General features: G+C 35.8%; 1 protein-coding gene across 3 annotated transcripts in view; it reads right to left on the reverse strand.

Moving 5' to 3' along the window:
* Positions 1-24,075, reverse strand: part of RNLS (renalase, FAD dependent amine oxidase) — a 312,278-nt gene that overhangs the window by 284,060 nt on the left and 4,143 nt on the right. For all 3 annotated transcript variants that reach the window (XR_012512879.1, XM_003922435.4, XM_074382538.1), the window contains exon 4: positions 18,001-18,159. Coding sequence is in view for 2 of the 3 variants with exons in the window: in XM_003922435.4 (XP_003922484.1) it covers positions 18,001-18,159 (159 nt within the window). In the remaining variant the exon portion in view is untranslated. The remainder of the gene's footprint in view (positions 1-18,000; positions 18,160-24,075) is intronic.

Raw genomic sequence — 24,075 nt, forward strand, 5'->3', positions numbered from 1 at the left:
AGTGGCTTGATGCCTTCCCTATGTAATTAGTTCACATGAGGGCTAGTTGTTTAAAAGAGCCTGGCATCTCTCTCCTGTTCCCTCTCTCATTATGTAATCATCTTGCTCCCTCTTTGCTGTTCGCCATGAGTAAAAGCTTCCTGAAGCCTCACAAGAAGCTAAGCAGCTGCTGGTGCCATGCTTGTATAGCCTGCAGAACTGTGAGCCAAAATAAATCTCTTTCTTGAATAAATTGCTCAGCCTTAAGTATTTATAGCCACGTGAAATGAACTAACACACCCTCCACATTGCAAAATCCAATAGGCAACTCTCAGTTGAAACTATAGGCAGTATTTGGCATAGCTGATGACTTCCTCCTTCTGCAAAACACTTTGAAGTGTTTGAAGGAGGAGGAAGTCATCAGCTATGCCAAATACTGTTTGAAGAAGGAGGAAGTCATCAGCTATGCCAAATACTGCCTATAGTTGTGACTTCCTGCTTCTTCAAACATATATGGGACAACATGTATGTTTGGTTTTCCCCCTCACTCATGGCATCTCCCTCTCAGTCTTTCTTGGGGTTCCTCTTATCTTCTAGTTTCCAAACATTACAGTTTCTCTGGGTTCAATCTTGGACCTCATCCAGTTCCATGGCTTTAAATATCATTTCTCTACAGATGATTTTCAAATATACACTGCAGCTCAGGCACTGCTCCTGAAACCTTCTATATTCAACTGCCTAAGCACTTCCACTTGCATCTCTAGTAAGCATCTTAAACATGACCCAAGAACAAATTCCTATTCTTGATTCCCAGTGCACGACCTGCCTTAAAAACCCACTTCCCCCTCAGTTTTCTCCCTTTGGTAAAAGACAACTCTGTTTTTGCAATTGTTCAGTCCAAAACAGTGGTTTCACTCTTGAAACCACTGTCCCAGTCTATATCTAATCCGCCAGCAAATCATGGCGGCCATACCTTTGAAATCAAGTATCTCTAGCAACCTGAACTGATGCAAAAATGAGGGATCTTTGTATATCTGGATTGCACCTACTGCTCCACATATCACCAGTATTAGTCCATGGCACCATCATTTCTGGCACCTACTGCTCCACATATCACCAGTATTAGTCCATGGCACCATCATTTCTGGTCTCTACATTTACAACATCAGTTCATCTGATCATCCCAGCCCTCTTACAGTTTAATTTCCAAACAACAGCAAGGTAAGTGCATGATCCCTAAATCTAAGTCAATCACGTCTTTCCTTAAATGGCTTCCCATCTAATGCAGAGTAAAATCTAATGTCTCTATTACAGCCCACAAAGCCCTATGTAATTAAGCCTCATGCTTCCTCTATGCTCTCATCTTCTACCACTGCCCCTTTCTTATATACTGCATGCCAGCCACACTGGCCTCCTTATAAAACTGCTCATTGCTTGGGGCTTGCCTACTTGCTCCAAGAAACCTCTGTTTGGATATCCCATCAGAGATTCTCTTGGCTCACAATTTCACTACCTTCAGGTGCCTACTGGTTAAAAATCACCTTGTCACAGACCTGTTCACGCTATATACAAGAGTATTCCTTGTCATTTTCTATTTCTCCTATCTTGTTTTCTCTTCCCCCAGCATGTACCATCATTTACTATAGATATTTACTTATTTCTCTTCCTCCCACTGGATCAAACACTATACAATATTATGCCTCCTTCCACTAGAATAAAAGTTCCTTGGAGCTTTTAATGTTTGGTTCACAGCTGTACCAGGGTGTCTGTCTAGAACAGTGTCTAGCACATAGTAGATGTTCAATAAATATTTGTAAAATGAAAAAAATGAATTTTACATCTAAATAAAAGATAAGTGCCATTAAAAAAATAAAACTGAACTTCAATTTCTCTTGGTGTAAAATCTCGTATTTTCACATGCATTTGGCAAGTAAAACTATAAGATACAAAAAAATCTAAAAAGTCACAGAAATGGAATGCAAATTCTGCTTTGGATACAATGATTTTCTTTGGCTATTTCATGTAGCAAATTTCGGAGAGATCAGCATTTAAATGTCTTATTCAAACCAACAGAAGTCTCTAGACTAGCAAATATTATCAAAGTGTTTTGTGCTGGCTACTCACATACATTTTAGATTTTCTTTCCTTATTTTCTAGACATAAACATTCAAGTCAGAATGCAAAAATGTCAGACTCTGGAAACAGGACTTCAGAGGAATAACAGTCAGAAATGTCCGGTCAGTGTATACCCATGTCTCTTAAATCTGAGGCAATATAATGCAAAACTTCTTAAATAAGATACATTTGTGAAGAAGAAAAACAAATTTGGACTAAAGCGTATCCAGTGAAGAATGCTGGTATTCCTCCCATTATTATTATTTTTTATCCTTCCCTTCCTCTCTTTTCACTAATGTTTAGAATTCCCCACTTTAAAATTAGTAGTTGACTGTGGTAATACTTTCTTATTTAGATTTAGCACATTATACTTGAATCTTCAGAGATATCTGCCAGAAAGCTAAAATCTTAGTTCTCAAATTTCTTCTCTCTTGAAAATGCCTTTGCCAGCTCAGATGGGGAAAAGTTTAATTCAATTCAGTTGATGACTCAGTTGGTGATAATGACGCAATTCCATCAATTATAGCTCTCTGCTCTTTCATTTCATCTCCATCTCTAGCATGGACATTTCTTTTTAAAGCTTTTCTGTTATCGAAGAACTCTAAATGAAAAATAGGGCTCCAAGTTCTAAAAGAAGTACACAGTCAGTAAGACAGCATTAAGAAGGAATCTTTCCTTCTGTTAGGGTAGCAACCTGGTAGCCTAGTTTAAAACATCACACATCTACTGACAGCATGTGTATGAGAACAAAAATGTGAAAATATTTACAACATAATGCATTTGTATCAAGCATGGAGAGATCACACACATCGATAAAGGTTAAATTACTAGGAGAGGGGCAAAAAGGTATACTGCGCCAATTATTGAAGCCTGGAGAAGAGCTGGATTCCATAAATGGTTCTACCACTCAACAGCTATGGCGCAAGTTAACGTAATTTCTCTGAGTCTCATTTTCCTCTTCTATAAAATGAGAATATTTCTCCTGAGGTGATTGTGAAGGGTAAAAATTATAATTTAGAAAAGTGCTTAATATAATGTTCACAAAATGGCGTTGATATTGGAATTATCATCATCTTCCAGCTATCCTCAAGTTTATGTTGTTATTTTTTTTCTGACATAACTAATTAGTTCCCCAGAGGGACACTTAAGTAGGGAAACTCCCTCTTTCCTGCCAGGAGCAGAAGTGAGTAATAAGAGCAATAAGAGGAGTGGCCAGATCACCCTAAACTCCAAGATGATGGGAATCTCTGCTGTTTCCACTGACACCCCCATTTGTGGAAGATGACAAAGAGGTGAAGCTTAGCTTGGGCTACCCTTTAGGCACTTAGAGAAAGAAAGATTAAATAGAACAGACTCCCACTCTACCATTTTGCAAATAATAAATTTAAAAAATCAAGAGAATTAGGTAATAATATATGTAAAGAGACAAGAGGAAATATGAAAGGTGAAGATAAAGATTTAATTAATACATTAAAAATGTAATGCTAATAATTGTTTTTTCTAAAATTAAGATCCCAGTTTATAAGTTTGCAGGCAGCCCAACAGACCAGCTCATGTCAGAAGTTTAGAAACTGAGTATTTCCCTTTCCTGTGGAGATGGTCTGCTGAAAAATGCAATGAAGCATACTATTTGATGAATAAAGGACTTTTATTCTTTGTGCTTTTAACAAAATTCTTTTCAGCAAAATGTCAAGGAAAAATCAAGAATTTAAACTTCGTTTATTTTGTTCTGATTTTTCCATCAAGAGTGATGGAAAATCCTAGCATTTATAGAAAGGAAGTTGAAGGTATTCATTATGGGCAGTATTTTATCATTATATTCTACAGTGCATAATAAGTCCTGATATTTTGCATCTTTATAGTATAGTTTATTCATGTTTTAAGGATCTGTTTAAGCATATGGTAAGGTTAAAAGCCTTTAGAACATTTCTCAAAGTCCAGTGTCTTCTTTCTTCCAATCTAATTAGGTAAAGGTTTTTACCACCTCAATGTATCCATCCAGGTTTTGAAATGTAGATTCAGTATTTCTGATGAACTAAGACCCCTGTCATTTTTTCAACAGATGTTCACCTTCAAGACTCACCACAATCTGCCCTAAATCCATCTCTAGTTTTATCTCCTAAAATTCCTCACCACAAAGCCTAGCTTCTACCAAGTCAGTCCATTTTCAGTCTCCCAAATATAAAATGAGTATTTCTATTTCCAACTTTACCATAAAACCTTTTTTCTCTCTAAAGCATTCTCTTCCTTTCCCACTGAACGTCCTTCAAGACATCTTTCAGACTGTTTCATTCATTCATTCATTCATTCATTCAATATAAACTGAGAACCTACATATATGAGGCACAAGGAATCCTGGAAAAACAGAAATAGGTAAGTCTGAGCGAGAGTGGACTTTATATATATTCTGCCAGAAGAGACACACGTTGCACAATGGATTAAGCTGTTAATTAATTACAGTTGTGATAAGTGTTAAAAATATGAGGCACCAGAAACTACAAACACATAATGGGAGAAATGGCCTGGTTTTGGGGGTCAGAAAGACTTTATTTTTTTCTTGTATTTTTTATTAAAATATCAAATATTTTTGTGTTAGGGACATTAAAATTCTTCTAACTATTAGGAAGACTTTCTTGAGGAAGCAGTTTTGAGCTGAGTTTGAAGGATGAACAAGGGCCTAAAGTAGGGCAGAGGGAGGTCAATAAACAAATCTTCTTGTTGGTTATTATAAAATTATGACATTTTAGTAAAGATATGGTAAGGAAATTCTTGCCTTCCAGGCATTAAAACTTATTACAACAGTATTTCTCTCAATTATTCTTACTTTCTGTAAAGCTGGGGACAAAAAACAATAATGATCCTACATTTAAAGTTTAAGAAGCCACCAGGAAAAGGTGTTAGCCAACAGCCTTTGAAAGATCTGGGAAATGATCAGTCAAAACTGGCCTTACCACCCCGAGCCCTACTGCCCAGGAAATATAGGAATAATATTTAAACGGATGTGAAAGCTTGGCCCTACAGAGAGTGCCGTATTTTTGGAGAGAACCTTTATTTTCCAAGCCCTGTAAGCAAAGAGTGGTAGCTCCTCCTTAGGAGCCTACCAGAGAATAATTTAGAAGCAAACTCTGGGAGGGAGCTCCCAAAAGGAGTAACAGAGACCTGGTTCCCTGGCTACCTACTTGCTGAACTGATGAACCCATGGGGCCTAGGGCAAAGCTCTGCTGGTAGGGTTGCCTATAAGGAAGGGGCTGTTAACAGCAACAGAAGGACTCATGGAATGCTAAACACTATCCACTGGCCAAGAAAACATACCACACATACTGTCTACAGATAGATCATCACTGAGGAACAGGCAAGAGAAGGCAATTCCCCATCCCTACCACCAAGAAGCCAATCTCAGAGACAGTCAATGGTTCTGTAAGCTTATAGTCTGCAGACGTTAAGACACATACATACACACACACACACACACACACACACACACACACACACACACACACAGAGAGAGACAGAGAGAGACAGAGAGAGACAGAGAGAGAGAGAAAGAGACAGACAAACAAACAGACCCCCATAATCCACTCTGCCACAACTCCCTAGTACCACAGGTGCCGGAGACCCATCTAGCTGGAGTTTAGGATAGAGAGAATAAGCTACAAACTGAGACTAAAGTTTAAACATAAACACGATGAGTCATCAAAACCAGTGATACTGTTCTAACAGCCAAAAGTGACTAAATGTTGTAGCAAAGGACCAAGATGCCATTAAGGAATCCTCTCTAGATAGACATGGAGTTCAACATAGAGATGCTGAGTGCAGTTCTGGGAAAAAATAAAGCTGTCTCATGTTTACAGCTCAAATAGCTCAGACTCCTTAAAAATGACTGAAAACCACAAATTAACTATAATGAAAACAATGACAGTACTGCCACATGAACAAATAAATGAAACAGAGCAGATAGCCAGAGACAGATTCAAGTATATACGGAATTTAACATATAGCAAATGAGGAATTTCAATTTAGTGGAAAAAAGAAGAATCTCTTATTAAATAAATGGTGCTGATATAATGGATATCACTCTGGAAAAAAAAAACAAAGCTAGATATCTTTCTCATATTTTATATAAACATATATTCCATGTAAAGATTTTAATGTAAAGCATACAAATTAAAAATATTAGGAATATAATTCAGAATACTTATATGATTTTAGAGGGAGATAATCCTTAGCAATCAGGAAATCAAATATTTATTAAAGAAAAAGACACACTTGACTAAATAAGAATCTTAAATTATTATGGCAAATGAAATAATAAAGCAAAAGACAAATAAATGCTAGTCTGGGAAATATTTGTAATACTATATAACAAATATCGATATGTTTCATGTGTGAAATGCTCGTAAAAAACAAATAATACACTAGAAAAGTAAGCAGAGGAAATGACTGGGACATTTCATAGAAGAGGAACTCTAAATGACCAATAAGTTTATGAAAAGAGGCTCAATTTTACTTTTAATCAAGGGAAATGTGAATTAACCTGTTTTTACTTATCACTTTGGCGGAAATTTTTAATGATTGATAAAAATATCCAGTGCTGATGAGTATATAGGAAAAAAGGCATTGTCAAACATTAAGAATGAGAATCATGATAAACTTTTTGGCAGGTAATATGGCAATACCAATTAAAAAATACAGGTTTTTTGTGCTAGAAATTTCACTTCGGATTTCTTATCACCCAATACAGCATTAAAAGCACCAGTACTTAACAACATACAAACAAGGATATTTATCAAGGCATAGCATTTAATAGGGGAAAAAACTGGAAATACATGAAAGTCCACTGATAGTAAGAGATGAAAGATTAAATTCCAATATTCCCAAACTGAAAAACTTTATGCAGCTGTTAAATAAAAATAAATTAGATATGTTTATCTGAAAGAATGTTAAGTAAATAAGTAATGTGCAAAACAATAATTTCAGAAGGCACCCATAGTCATCCAAAGCTTTATGTGGTTGGAGCAAAGTCTGGAAGGGCACTCACTAAACTGCTAACATCAGTTAGCACTAGGGAATGGGAAGGAGGGCAGGGCCAGGAATAAATTATTAGTTCATCTTTGGATTGCTTCATTTGTTATTTGATTACATATCAGCTTTGAAAAGTAATAAAAAATTATTTGAGGAAGGGAGGGAAATAACTAATTTTTTTAACCTACTGAACAACATCTAATATGGTAAGCATTCAAGAAATATTTGTGAACTGAAGGAGGAAGGGAAAGGAAGAAGGCAAAGTAGGTTATAAATAGGATTGTAAGGGAGAAGAAGATAACCATGAATGAAATGATAATTTATCGGAGATTCTATGAATAAACTGTGAGGGAAGGAATAAAGAGATACTTGCTAAAACTGGCAAAAATTAAAAAATAGAAAGAGTGGGAAAAAAGTAAACAGTAGACACCAATAAAAAGGTTAAAAACAACATAGTAGTTACCCCAATAAATGTAAAAGGGTTGAACTCCCCTATCAAAAGAAAATAAATAAATAGTAGATATCAATGGAAAAGATAAAAACAACACAGCAGTTATCTCAATAAATATAAAAGGGTTAAACTCTCCTATCAAAGGAAAGAGATTTTTCATGTTGGAATTAAAACTCAGCTAGGTATATAGAAAGAGATTTTTCATTTTGGATTTAAAAACTCAGCTATGTATTGTTCCCTGGAAACATCTAAAACCAAGTAATCATAAATCAACAAAAGTGATCTTATTCACAACTTCCATAAATATCATAACATTTTCTTAACATGCCTACTAAGTAATGTATAAGATCTCATGAAAAAGGTTATAAAATTTTACTGAAGACATTAAAATATCTAAGTAAGTGGAGAAATGTTTCATTTTCTTGGATGAGAAGATAATCTATTATAAACATGCCAATTCTTCCTAAACTAATGCTTAAATTGAGTGTAATTCAAATCAATATTCCAACAGAAGTTTTTAATGAAACCTGATTCTAAAGTACACTCAGAAAAATAAAACATAGATTAGCTAAGAAAAAAACAACAAAATCAAGAGGGCTTTATTCTACTCTACATCAACATAACTGTTTCCATGAGGAAAAGAGTTTGTGAAAAGAATCTTTATTTCATGTTTGCAGTATTAAAGCCACACTGTGTGAAACTGGAAATATCCTAAACATTCATCAAACTGGTTTACTACATTAAGGTAAATCAAAAGAGTAGAGCACTACATAGTAAAAATAATGATGCACATGAATACTCACTGGCACTGGAAAGATATTCTTAATATACTGTAATATAGTTTTGAAAATCCACTGAATAGGCTGGGCATGGTGGCTCATGCCTGTAAGCCCAGCACTTTGGGAGGCCGAGACAGGCAGATCACCTGAGGTCAGGAGTTTGAGACCAGCCTGGTCAACATGGTGAAACCCCATTGCACACCTGTAATCCGAGCTACTCGGGAAGCTAAGGCTGAAGAATTTCTTGAACCTGAGAGGCAGAGATTGTAGTGAGCTGAGAATGCGCCATTGTACCCCACCCTGGGTGGCTGAGCAAGACTTCATCTCAAAAAAAAAAAAAAAAAAAAAATCCACTGAACTATTTTGCATACCTTAAGTACAGCATTAAGGTCTAAATTGATGATTGGATAGATGAAGCCAGGGAATGTAGCCAGAGGTTGAAAAGAACACAGTGAGAGAAGAGTGTGAGAAGCTTTGTTTTGCTTACCAGAGCATTACGTGAGAAAAGGAGTGAGATGGTACACAGGTCCCCACTGAGAAAGCAGTTATTAAACAGAGGATCCCTGGAAAGTTAAAGAAGTCTCCCCCTGCAAGATCTTTATTTTAATAGTTCATTTAAAAACCTAGCATCTGTAAATTTACTGGAACTTTTAAAAACTATTATACTGAATGAACAAGTGCTATAATTTTTCAACATAAGCAAAATTATCTGGTCAAATAAATAATGTCTTAAGAATTGAAAACTTTTCTACATTGAAATAAAGTAGTGTTTCCTTAGTCTTTGTGGTTGTATTCTAGAATTTTAAAAACAATTCCATGTTCTCCTAAATTATAATTAAACATATATATGCATATCTGTTCTATATCTGCATCTATTGCCATTGTAGATCTGTGAAGCTCTGTATTTCTAGATAGAGAAATTTAATTTCTGTTATTCATATATTCATATATGGATGTGATTCTTTGGTTGTTAGAGTATGCCTTCTTGATATCTTCTCCACTTTTATTACATCTTTGCTATCACATAGCAACTAGAAATTAATTTACCAGCTAGACGCAGTGGTTCAGGCCTGTAATCTCAGCACTTTGGGAGGTCGAGGTGGGTGGATTACGAGGTCAGGAGATCAAGACCATTCTGGACAACATGGTGAAACCCCATCTCCACTAAAATACAAAAAATTAGCTGGTGTGGTGGTGGCCACCTGCAGTCCCAGCTACTTGGGAGGCTGAGGCAGGGGAATCGCTTGAACCCAGGCAGTGGAGGTTGCAGTGAGCTGAAATCGCGCCACTGTACTCCAGCCTGGGTGGCAGAGCAAAACTCTGTCTCAAAAAAAAAAAAGAAAAGAATTTACCAGGATAAATTATTTAGGGAAAACAAACTCCTTTCCCCATCCTTCAATCTAGGGAAGAGATGCTCAACACTGTGTTTTGAAAGGCTGGAATGACTGCAAACACACACACACACATGCACACGCACACACACACGCACGCGCGCACACACACACACACACACACACACACACACGCCCTGCGAAAGTAAAAGTAAAGTATCTTTCTCTTGCAGGATCTTAAGGTGGATTAAACTGGTGAATCCCTGAAAATCAGAGGATCGGGGTGGAGATGAATGCTTTAACTGGAAGTACAAGTAGGAGGCAAGATTAGGAATTCTTGAATCTGATGTTCAAGGGACAGGGGTTTGAGGAATTTCTGTGCATGGTAGAGAGCAAGGTAAAGTACACATGGAAGAGCTACGCATTACAATGGTTATGAGTACAAGCTCTGGAGTCATATTACTAAGGTTCACATCTCAGTTTCACCAAGAAGGGAGATAATAATAATGCCTAGGACTGCTTTGAGGATTAAGTGATATAATCTTTGTAATATTAATATAGAGAGAGTAGCACTATTATAGAACCAGAAAGTAAATCATAAGAGGGTCACAATATGATACATGAGGCTACTCTATTCTCCCAGCTGGGAGAATGTTTAATAAATGTAATCAACAATTCACAAAAGAAAAAAACAATTAGATCTCTTTCTTCCAGAAGAAGCAAAATAGAGAAAGAGTTGGACGACAGAAAATCCAGACAACTCTATAATAGAAAGGGAATTCTTTCACATAAGATATACTTATGTTAATGCTAAAGGTTACATATGATTAGAAGACAGAGAATGAGAATGAGAAGAAAAACGCAGAAAACTAAAGACATGGGGCTGTTCACAGTCTGTACAAATGCGAGACATGTAGTACATTCCTAGTTCTGTCACTCATTTATCAAGCACTTTTTGATAAGTTACTTAGTTCTAATGGGCCTAAATTTATTGCCCTGTGATATGCAGTTTTGTGAATTATATTATAGTATTATTCTACGTTTCCATCATTTTCATAATCCTTTCTAGTATAGATTCTAAGGGGAACTACAGTATATATTTCACACACTAGATGGCAATATATGGCTTTGTAAATGGATATCCTTTTCATAGAAGCCTAAGATGTCTAATAATCAAATATGAGCTGATTTTCTCCAGACAGCATAGACAGAAGGGTAGACATTAACTGGTTCTTCATACTAAGGTCATTATTGAGATTTATAAAGTAAACAGAAAGCACATGTTTTAATACCTTTCATTTGACCCACAGATGTTAAAGGATCTTGTTGGGACATTCTAGTTTAAGTCTTTAGTCCTAGAGAGAGTTATTTCATAACAATGAAGTAAATATAAAATGTTTTGCATGGGGGTCCAAATCTGAATTGAGACAATACAACACAAAGACCCTGGGATTACACGCATGAGCCACCACGCCCAGCCAATGTTATCATTTTTTATAGTAAGAGTAAACTATTATTATTTTTAAAGTTATGCTTATTCAAAAAATTATAAAGAAAATAAAAATCATATCAGAGCAATAGCCAATGTTAATATGTTTGTCAAATTATTTTTAAGAGATGAGAAAGAAATATAAATACATATTTTAATCTTTTTTCCAAGTTAAAAATATTTATAAATCTTTCTATTAATAAATATTATACTAATGGTCACTACCATTCTATTGTTCACAGGTATACATTTACAAAATGTATATGGGAAGTGTTCTGAGACCACATACCTTAACTGAAAAGTCTGGTTTTGACCCACAACACTATTTTTCACAAAATTGACAGAACTGGCCCCATTTAAAGATGAGTAACGATTAACAAGAGACCTATGAAGAGAAAAGGAAAAAGACAACAGAACAAAACAGAACACAGCCAAAACTAAGAAATGAGCTGATGAAAAATACATATCAGAAAAATTTTGCCAGGAAGCAAATTAGTTCAACAAACACTCGGGCATTACTTCAGTAACAGTAAAAGAATACATGACCTCTTTGAAACAATACCTTAAGGAAGGGGCCAAAAGGAACTCTTGAAAATTACATGAATGACATGGAGAAAAGGCTAGAAAAAAAGTTAAAAGTAATGCAAAAATCAAAGTTGAAAGTGAGTTAAGAGAAAATAAAAGCTTTGAGAAGGAAACACTTTAAGCTTTTGTAGATACCCTGAGATCATAATAAATGAAATGGAAATGAAGCTTCAAATAAGTATTAGGAGGAAAAAGCTGAATGTTGAAGGCAAAAGTGGACAACATGGCCCAAGAAAATTGAACACAAAATTAGTAACAATAAGATATATACTTATGAAATTACTGGGCTCAAAGATGAAAAATATAAAAGAGGTACCTCTAAAGTAAAATATCCCTGAAAGGTTTACAGCAAAAAGCATACACCAGAAAAATGAAAATAAAAGGAAGAACATTTTATTTATCTAAGTTTATTTGAAAGCAAAATAAAATTAAAGTGAGACTAAAGAGAGAACTTTTTAAGTCAAAGGATATAATATTAATGAAGTTCTAGTATGAATCAAATCAAATCATAAAGCAAAAATTGCCACAAAAAACTCAGGAAAGACAGAAAGAAAAGCAATGATAATAGGTGAGTTATCTTTCTCAGCCAAACCCAGCTCAAGTACAATGCACAAAATAAAAGATGTAAAAATATCTAAATAAAATTAAACACATTTAGGAGTCAGTCTATGACATGGTATTGCTTTAGATGTCACTAATACGAATGTTGAGAAATACTTCAAAATGTAATGTTAAAGGGTCTCTCTTGATATACAAAAATATGCAGCTTTTAAATACTGGAATATGTAATTTATAGCACAAATGAATGTGCTGGCTGATGGCTATACTGTATTTTTATAAAATGCTACAGTATGTTATTAAAACAATCTCAAAATCCATCCAATTACTGCCAACCTCCATGGCAATAAATTATCCTGCTTTAAATGTCTTTGGCAACAAACTCGAAGTAGACTGATGAAGAGATCATTCAAATTAGTCTCCCACTTTGCCTATGGGTGTCTAGTAAATATTCCAATTTCTTCTATATTATTATCAAACACTGTACTAGAAAATAAGCTATATTATTTCTGCATAGAACTGATACTCAAGGAAAAAATCGCTTTCAAAATTTTATGCCCTTCCTCAGAAAACAATTTCTTCTATAGTTCCAAATCTAAGATCCATAAAACATATTACCAGTTTTCTTTCTATTAGGGGCATAAAAGGCCATTTCTCTATCAAATCCAATGTCAATGTTAGCTGTGCAACAAAGTCAAAAGTTACAGGCAGGTCAATATCCATGGCAATCCCAGAGCCCAGAAGCCTTGTCCACCACCACCAGACTCTGTTATAACTCATGAGGTTCAAGGAAAGACGAGGTACCCTCTACAATTCAATGTCTTGGGCCAAGGTCAGTGAGACATGATGAAAGCAGGAGAAAATAAGTGAAATCTGTGCAGAGAGTGGCAAAACAGAGCCACAAAAAAGTAAGAACATCCTATATTTGGTTTTCTGTTATTGCATTAGTTTGCTAAGGATGAGGGCCTCTAGTTCCATCATGAGCTTTTCTCCAAAATCCAGGTAACAGGGAAATCTATAGGGACAGATAGCAGATTAATGATTGCTTCGGGCTGGGGGCAGGAATGGGGATGGAGGGATGGAAGTGATAGCTAAAGGGGACAGAATTTATTTTTGAGGGGATGAAAATGTTCCAAAATTTACTAATTACAGACATTGATAATGGTTGCCTCTATCAGTGAATGCACTAAAAACCACTGCATTGTACATTTTAAATAGGTGACTTATATCTTAAAGCTGCCTTTTTTTTTTTTTTTTTTAAGAGGTGTGTCTCAGGGGTTGGGGAAGAAGTCAAGGAAGAGGAGTGCCAAGAAGTCCCAAGCAGGGAAAAGCGTAAGACAAAGACTCAAGACCAATCCACGATGAGGTGTGTCAGGGGTTCATATAATCAATACATGCAAAGCAAAGGTGCAAATGTGAGGAAAAGAGATACAAATTGTTTGGACAGGCTGATACTTTATGACAGCAATTCTCAACCCTGGCTGCACAGTAGCATCACTTGTTTACAAGGTGAGTCACGTTTTGAAGATACATCTGCTGCTCTGTTCCAGAAACAAGTATATTTATTTGCTAAGGCAAGGTATTAATAATAATTCTTACAGTGTAGCTATGAAGAGAACCTTCAGCATCATCTAGAAACTTGCAAAAAATGCAAATTTTCCATGCATACCTCCATACAACCAAAAACTCAGGCTGTGGCCCAGTAATCTGTGTTTTAACAAATCTTCCAGGTGATTCTGATGCACGCATGTCTCATGTGGGTTTAAAAACAAACCAAAATAATAGCAACAAAAATCCACCAAAGGCAGGATGAACATTCTGCCCCCAGACCCCTGATGTGAACATAATATCATATACCCTTCTAGTTATTTTTGTCAGGCCTAGAGATAGCTATTACCAAGCAATTTTTCTAAAAAACAAAACAACAAAAAACAAACAAACAAACAAAACCTTTGTTAAGGGAAGCAAAACCCTCTTTTTAGCTATATTGTTCAGAGACCTGAAAAGGTACTGAAATAGATGTTTTAGATATTTAATGTTTTAACAGGAAAGTATTCCAATTTAAAAAACCAAGATACGCCGGGCGCGGTGGCTCAAGCCTGTAATCCCAGCACTTTGGGAGGCCGAGGCGGGTGGATCACAAGGTCAAGAGATCAAGACCATCCTGGTCAACATGGTGAAACCCCGTCTCTACTAAAAAAAAAATACAAAAAAAGTAGCTGGGCATGGTAGCATATGCCTGTAATCCAAGCTACTCAGGAGGCCGAGGCAGGAGAATTGCCTGAACCCAGGAGGCGGAGGTTGCGGTGAGCCGAGATCGCGCCATTGCACTCCAGCCTGGGTAACAAGAGCAAAACTCCGTCTCAGGAAAAAAAAAAAAAAAAAAAAAAAAACAAGATATCTTTTTTTCTTTTTTTGTAACAGCAAAGTTATAAGAAATCTGAAGTTCTCTCAAAGATTTAAGATTTCAATTCTAGGGCATATAGATATTAGATTAGACTTTACAGACACACTGGATGTAAGAGAGAGAGAGCAGCTGGAGTACCAAAAAAGATATCAATTCATATTCCTGGCATGATTCAGGACAACCTTCTTACCTGGAAAATAGGACTTCATACAGAACAACATACTATTTGAAAACAAGTAGATTGATAAAAAGTAAATGGATTAAAATGAACATATAGAACTAATTAAATTAATGAAAGTCAAAAGATTATGTAAATACAATTTTGAAATCTGAGCTCAAGCATAAACAACTAGTATTTTAAATAATAAGGTCTATTGCAAAAACAAGCAATGGGGAAAAGACTCCCAATTTAATAAGTGGTACTGGGATAATTGGCTAGCCATATGAACAAGATTGATACATGTTTACCTATGTAACCTTCATATGTACCCCCAAACCTAAAATAAAAGTTAAAAAAATAAATATTGTATCATGGTGTTCTAGCACATTGAAAAAAAAAAGAATAAATGAAGAAATCTGATAGGTTTAAGAAATGGAACCTGTAAATTAAGATTTTATCACAAAGAAAACTCTAAACCTAAATGGTTTTACTAAGTGAATTCTTCTAAACATTTAGGAAAGAAATAACACCAAACTTGTATTAAAAATGCTTCCCTAAAACAGAAACAGGAAACATTTCCCAAATAATTCTGTGAGGGCTACATACTTCCACGTCCAACAACTAGAGGAATTAATAAAAGAAAAAATATTACAGCTCAATCACTCTTGTGGACATGAATGCAAAAAATCCTAAACAAAATATTAGCAAACCAAATTCAGATGTATATTAAAAGCATTAAAAAATAAGGTCCATGGTCATTATAGAGTTTTTATTTCCTTCTTTATATAAATCCACATTTAATGAAAATAGAATATGAAAAAAATAAGGAAAAAAAGTCTATCATGGGATTCTGTTAATGAGATTTTTATAGAGAATGTGAAGAGGTAATATGGACCAGTGAACTTAGTTAGCTCCTTAGGTCTTTTGGAAACACATTCATTCATTCATTCAATCATTCACTCATTTCACAAATATTTAGGAATACCTATGCAGTGATCACTCATTGTTCTTGATTACTAGGCAAACAAGTTCTCTTCGTGACAGTACCTATATTTATTTTGAGGTGTTACTTTGTCCCACTGATTACATGCAATGCAATAGGATTACAATCCAAGATGCTGCAATTCCCTAGACATGGGGTAGTAACAAGATCCATGTCAGGTCAATAGGATGCTCTCTTCAAATTTAAGTCTTGGGCAGAGGCAAAATGACACTGATGGGGCACATCCATTCTAAAGGTAATGTTCTCACTAGACTGTTGCCAGCTAGGACTTTTTATACCATTCTTGTTCCAAGGGATTGGGAAAGAAAAAACAGGGCACTTTAGTCAAAGGTACAAGGTTTTAATTATGCAAGATAAATAAATCCTGGAGAACCACTGTACAGCTTTCTGAGTAGCTGAGACTACACTCACAAGCCACCATGCCTTGCTCCTTTTTTTTTTTTTTTTCAAAGAGATGAGGTCTTGCTATATTTCCCAGGCTGATCTCAAACACCTGAGCTCAAGCAACCCTCCTGCCTCGGCCTCCCAAAGTGCTGGGATTACACATATGAGCTACCACATCTGGCCTATGTTAAGCATTCTTATTATAAAAGAAAAAAATAACAAAAATAACAAATAAAGAGAGGGAAGAAACTTTTGGAGGTGATGGATATGTTTATGGCATAGATTGTGGTAATGGTTTTAAGAATGTATACTTATCTCCAAATTCACCATACTGTATACAGTACGTATAGCTTTTCATACGTCGATCATATCTCAATAAAGAGATTTAATAAAAGAGAACTCATCCAAGGGCTCGAAGATGAGACCAGATGCTCTCTAAGACTTCCTTCAATTCTGAGTTTTCTATGATTAAAATGAACACTGTCAGCTAGGATTGCTGTATCAGTAAGGAAAACTGGCCTGATGAAACAAAAGCTAACTGAGCAAGTACAACTTCTTAGAAAAATGTATCCTTGCTGCCTCAGTACTTAATACCTTTATTCCTTTTTTGTTTCTCATATCTGAATCCCTTCCTGATACTTAGTACAGGAATTTTAGCTTTCAGACTCCTCACATGTGCCTTTTGCTGATACTATTGTCCTGTTGACCTGTGGATCTAGAATTGACTTAAAATAAACCCAAAGTCTCCCGTTGTTCACATATATACTAAAAATTTTAACGTGGCCATGGGCATGCTCTCTTCTGCTTCCCATTATCCCCAGTGTTTCTGGCAGTAAAAGTGCAAACTCTACCACTGCCATCCCACCTTCACTGAGTTATATCTTGCCTGTGCTGAGTTAAAGCGGCAGAAAAAAGATGCATGGGGATTTAACCCAAGTTTCTGGTGGCATTGAACCAGGAACCCTCAGGAATCATGAAGAAAATCTTAGGTATCTACCTAAGAAAATCCTAAGGTATCTACCTCCAAGAGTAAATAGCTATTATCAACTAGGAAAGATATAAGCATATAAATGACATTTCTAAATTGGCTATTTGTAGATTAGAGTCTACTTTGGGAAAAGATAGGAAATCAGACCCTCTGCATACACTTTCACCACCACAGGTTTTATATCAAAAAGAAATTAAACAAAGCTTACTATCTAAGATAAAATGAATAATGCTAAGCCAATTGCAGTAGCCAAAGACTTAGAAAGGGTAAAAATTTTCTTGGAATTTTAGTTCCTTTATTAAAATTTGACCTCTCATTCACAAAAGGGATAGGCAATTGCCTCAAACAGAAGTACATATGATTAGAGAGCAACCCAGAGAGCAAGACACAGGAAATGAGGCAATTCAAGCAAGTACTTATACATTAAAAACCTTTTCTCAAAAATGACCATTAAAAACTGCTCTTCCTTCAGGCAAAATCATGCATATCCATCAACAACACTGACTTGTTGAATATATTGGCAGTAAGAAAAGTGTTCAACTTTTAACCAATTTAAAAAACCCATAAATTTTATGGGTTTCACCTTGGCCTAGACTAGTTTCTTGAAGAGGGCCATAAGTATTAGTTTTTAAGACGGACGAATCGACAGAGTCTGTCACCCGACCTTTGCTAAGAGAGTTAAGCCAAATTCATGCTTTATCAAAGAAATCCCATTCCCTGAGGCAAGTAAATAGCAAATGCAGACTCACAGTTGGTGATGTCACCTTGAAGCTGCAGAATCTGAGGGACTGGCATTGTGAGAACAATAAGATCAAACTGCTCAGGGGAGCCTGTTTGTTTGGATACTTCCCACTTGTCATTTCTCAGGTTGATCTGGGTCACACAATGTGTGAAGTAGACTTCTGCACCTGTTCCAAAAGCAAAATCATAACCACATTAGCACAATTTCATATATGAATGAGGGGGATGTGAGTAGTCACAAACTGAATCCATTCAAATGAATAACGTGGACAAGACTGTCTTCTACTGTCTTGAAGCTCTCTTCCTTTACTTTCTTTCTAATTTAGTGGGAATTCATCCCCATATAGCATCCTTGGACTTCCCTATCAGTGCCTGCTCTGAATAAAAAACTACTTCCACAATTAATGATAAAAATAAAAATAATAACTGTAGCTTCTTTTCATTAAGCAGCTACTATATGCCAACTGTTTGGTACACATTATACTAATTTATCTCATGGATAAGGAAACAGATTGAGAAGTATCATGCCATCATTTAAAACTACACCCATCTGACTCTAATGCTCATCATCTTTGCAGAACAAGTATACATTTAAGTAAATGTGTGTTAGCAATGAAACAAGAAGGGCAATATTCCCTATTAAAGGAAATAATACTTTTCCATTAAAGGACTTGAAAAAGATCACTGCAAGGGAAATGCAATCAATAGATCAATTGCCTTAAGAATCAGAATTTAGAAACATACTCTAGAGTACCCTCCTATCACATTTTCCTTCTTACCACTTAACACAAGGATATTTTAATAATTATTTCTTTAGTATTGTCTTTCCTTTTAATCTGTAAACCCCATGAGCTACAAATTATGCCTGTTGTTTCTATGTATAGCATATAGTATATATATAGCATAGAATTTACTAGGTATTTATTTATATGAAAGAATGAATTATGAGGCCAGGCACAGTAGCTCACATCTATAATTCCAGCACTTTGGAAGGCTGAGGTGGGTCGATCACTTGAGGCCAGGAGTTCAAGACCAGCCTGGCTAACATGGTGAGACCTCATCTCTACTAAAAATACAAAAATTTACTGGGTGTGGTGGCAGTCACCTATAATTCCAGCTACTCAGGAAGCTGAGACATGAGAATCGATTCCAGGAGGCAAAGGTTGCAGTTAGCTGATAGCGTACCACATTGTACTCCAGCCTAGGCAACACAGTGAGACTCTGCCTCAAAAATAAATAAAAGAAAAGAAAAAGAATGAATTATGAACCATAAACTTAAAGAAAGTATACTTGGGTCATTAAGTCTCCTTAGTAAACTAGTATTTACTTTCCAGTTTCCAAAAACTTATGATTTACAAGTAAATCTACTTTTATTCAGCTTTGTATATAGAAAAATAAAGAATTGAAGATGGAATGAGGGAAGAATAAAGCACACTGAAAGATCCTGTTCATCTTTACCTGGGAAAGCCCACGTTCCTAGTTACTAAAAGCTTAAGTTCATCCTGAAGCTTCCTTTCTGTAGCCACTCCAGCTCAGTGTGATGCTTCCTCTCTATGATATTCTTCAACCATCACTACATTTACTACTCATTTTGACACTGATTCAAAATATCTGCATGCTTTAGTTGTATCTTATCTATATAATAATACTCAAGGCTCCTTCATGTCAGGTCTTCAGATCTCATACATTTAATCTCTTTCATTGTCCCTTAAATAATGCTACAACATAGTAAGCATTCCAGTTTTTTAAAAAATGAAACGTAAATGTTAGAAGAAACATGGTTCTAGCTAGCCCAAGGGATCAATCTCTGTTCAAGGCAGTGTGCATTATTGTGTTCTAATCTCAACGACTGGAACAAGGGACTTATAAACAATACTCCATCTTGCCTGAGGGCTTTTCTAAGACCCCTGCTTGGGGAAGGTACAAATAATCTGCACTTTCAACACATATCCACCATCCCCTTTATTCCAACAACAGCAGCTCTGCTTCACTTTATTTTTATTATCTTACCCTACTTGCCTCACTTAGTCCATGGCCCTGTCCCAGACCTCAGCTAAGTCAACCGATTCTATGTTTTCTCATAATATTCCTTTGAAGAGAGCAATATGCTATTATCATTGGTGGAATATGTGTGTATTTAAGGGGACTTAAGTTCACAGCTCTAGAAAAATTTTCATGTCCCAGATGAATACCTTGAAAATGTATCCCAAAGGCCAGAAGGTGTTCTGCATGGTGTGTGTGTGTGTGTGTGTGTGTGTGTGTGTGTGTGTGTTTCTCTAAGTATGGACCGCAGACCAGCAGCACCTATGTACTACAAAATGCACATTCCTGGGCCCTAAACCAACCATACTGAATCAGCAACTCTGGGAAATGAGCCTAGCAATCATGTTTACCAAGCTCCCTTAGTCTTGTCATGATACACATTAAAGTAAGAGAACCACTGGGGTAGGTGGACAGGCCCAAATCAAATGCCACTGGTAAAACAACCCAAAAAGTAGTATTTATTAAGAGGTAGAGGAAATGGTATACCCTAACCAGAAAGGTTTCCTTTCTGGTGGCATTTCCTTGTGAATGTAATGAATAATTTTCATAGAGACTACGTGTTTAAATCTATAAGCTCAGGAAAACCCAATTTTAAAACAGATAACTAAATAAATTGTCTTAAGAGTTACTTCTGAGCTTAGTAAACCTGACCATGTCCCTCTCTTGCATAAAACCCTTCAATGGCTTCCCATTGCATTTAAAGTATAAAATCTTTAACATGGCTTACAAAGTCGCATATAATCTGGCCCTCCCTTAGTCTCCAGTCTCATCTTTTACCACTTTCTCCCTTACTCCCTCCCCTCCAGTCACAATGACCTTTTATTCCTTGAATGCACTAACCACCTCCTACTACTTCAGAGCAGTTTGAATTTGATGTGCCCACTGCGTGGAACTCTAACCATTCAGCTCTCAGCCTAATTCCCTCTTGCTCACCTTTCAGGTACCTATGAAAATGTCAGTTTCTCAGGAATGCTTTCCCTAACACAACTCCCCCATCACTCCTCTAAAACCTACTGGTCTAGGTCCTTTTCTTGCAAGTACTTTCATAATGCTCTAATTCTTTCTTCTTAACATTTATCATGTAGCTTTTCTTTGTATGCATAATTAGTTCAGTGTATTTTCCTCCCACTGTACTCTACATTAACAGAGGCAAGATCATGTCTCTTACTGACTCTTGGTTCCCCAGCACATATTTAATTAGAATAAAATGATATATAAAAAAAGAATAAAACGATCTGCAGATAGGTATAAAAATATCAGAAGTCTAAGCAGGTTTAAACATTTTACAAAGGCAAACGTGTTTCTGTTATATATTTATTCAATTTTATCCCTGGCCTTCCTCCATTTTAGGGAGGAAATCCAAGCTTATTTTTCTCCTATGATTTCCCACAAATAGGTTTTAATGAGCAGCAGTCAGAACTGCTCAGATGGGACCTGAAACGATGTGAACAATGTCTAACTGAATACAGCTTGAAGTAAATAGGAAAATGGTTAACCTGGTTTGCATGCCATCCTCTAGCTTCTTTAAAAAAGATGCTGTTATGGATGAGTGCCAGGATCACTCGCCAGGAGAAATTTTGAGACAGAACCACCCAGACTCACTTCTCCTCTATCAGTTTTAGAAAGAAAATAGGCACAAAAGTAAAAAGGGAGAGAAAAATAAAAGTAAATGTTAACATACAGAAGCCATCCTAGCTAATGGCATCTGCCACCTAAACCATTTTCTCTAATACATTGATCCTGTCAACTCTGACAGGTTACATTGCACATGTTGACTTTCTAGATCACTAGCCAATGTCTTTTTTAGGTAGATGATAAAATAAAAACAAATAAATGCAGCAACAGTCCTCCCTCTTGGTAGGCCAAACTAAATAAAACCTTCTTACTCTGTGTCCTGGAGGCTAACTTCATCTTTTTATCAATAATTTAATAACATGGGATCTTATTCAAGAGCAAGAATAAGGACCTGCCCCATCATTTTCCAAATGTCATAGGCAGGAACCATCAGGTGACCAATTTCCTAGGTTGCATAAAGAACTAAGGTGATATTACTCTTTAATATCCCCTTCCCTCTATGTCAGGAATTAACTGATGAAAGAGGGAAACTAGGGGCACAGGGAGCTATGAGGTTGTTCTATTGAGCCATGTGGCTACTGACATGTAGCACCAGGTGGAATGGGTACAATCTTCATACTGTAGGAAAATAATCAATAAGGAAAAAGAAGGCTCTACAAAATAGATGTTAAATTGGAGAGTATGAGCAATTCTCATTGCCCTCCATGACAGAGTTAAAAAACAACAGGGTTAATTTCAAGGGCACTCCAGTTCTGTTACCAACTAGCCAAGCCACCTTAGGCAAAGTATTTACTCTCTCTGAGTCTCATTCTTTGCATTAGTAAGTGGGGATGATGATTAACTCCCTTGAAAGTTTACTGTAAAAATTAGAAAATATGTATGTAAAGTACCTAAGGGAGTGTCAGATAAATAGCACTTAATAACTGATAGCTAGAATCACTTTTGCTGTTGTAACTTACTTCAACCCTGCACAACTATTATTAAAAAACAAAAAAGAACAATAGAACATCATGCTTCACTCACTCAAGAAGACTATATTAATGGGGAAAGCAGGCAGGCACTGAACTTGATGACAATAAATACAATTCTCTGCAACAAGGTCAATGTGAACACATCAGACAATAAATAAAAACAACACAAGGTAAAGAGGAAAGTGTCTATTTCCCCTATCCTTTACTACTTGTTCTGGGAAACTGGTCTAGTTAAATATTGGCTTTAGAGGTTTGAACCTTTTCTAAAGCATGCCTGATTAGGCATATCTGAGACAGGTAATTTCCCTGGGAGTCTAGGTCCAACGTATATATGACCACTGGTTGGTCCACCAGATTGTGGGGTTTAAAACTCAACTAGATTCCAAACTATAGAGTATTTTTTAAATGAGTTGGCAATTTAATTTCTTAAAGTGAGGAATATGTGAAGGTCAGCTTCATTCAAATAGAATATTTTTTAAACTAACATCTATCCAGAGATTACTATGTGACTGGATTACTATGTGCTTAAATTTGAGTGCATTATATTGTCCATTCCTCACAACACTTTGCCATTACAACATTTTGTAGTAAGTACCCTCACTTTTTCATTTCATTATCCTAATTTTTTCAATGAAAGAACCAAGGTACAAATTTAAAATTTTCCTAATACTACATGGACAGAAAGGGATGATACGACATTAACTGGAATCTAGGCCATTCTGATTCCAGGGACTATCTTTGCTTACAGTGTGGAAAAAACAAAATGTTTTGTGGACCATTTATAGAATAGAAAGCTTTAAAGGGACTTAAATGTTTAAAAGGGATATAATTATAAAATTAAAAATATTACAGATAGGGTCCAACAAATCCTATAATAATAGATCAGGGTAGAGGAGAAAAAGAATCTTGAAGTATTACAAATATAACATTAAAATAAGCAAAGAAAATTTTATATAAACTTAAGTTAAACAGACCATGAAATGAACTCCATGTAAAACAAATTTTTAACATTTATGTCACTCTACCTACTATGTACAAGGTATGATTAGGTCTGGGTGAACTACAAGAAATTAAAAATAATTTCTTCTCTCAAAAGCTTACAAAGCAAAATTGGAAGTTAAAACCTATATATTTCCCCAAACACCTAACAAAATAAGAAGACAGATGCAATGTATTCAGGGATGTTTCTCTGCCAGGACATCAACTACATAAAAGTAAGGACATTGGTTCTTGTACCATTAGTACCTAAGCAATGTTTGCCATTATAGTAAGTATTCAACAAATGTTTGTTGAACGAAAGGATATATGTATGTGATATATGTATGTATGGATGCATACGTAGGAGTGAAAGCTCAGTAAAAACTGACAAAAAGCATATTAATAGGATAAAAAGTATACACATTTATTTAATCATAGTTTTGCATGACACAGAAATCTTCAGACTGAAGACTCGAAGATACAGGAGTCAATTTTTATGCTTAGGTTCAACAAAGT

Source organism: Saimiri boliviensis, chromosome 12 (assembly GCF_048565385.1).
Source record: "Saimiri boliviensis isolate mSaiBol1 chromosome 12, mSaiBol1.pri, whole genome shotgun sequence".
In the NCBI taxonomy this organism is placed as follows: domain Eukaryota; kingdom Metazoa; phylum Chordata; class Mammalia; order Primates; family Cebidae; genus Saimiri; species Saimiri boliviensis.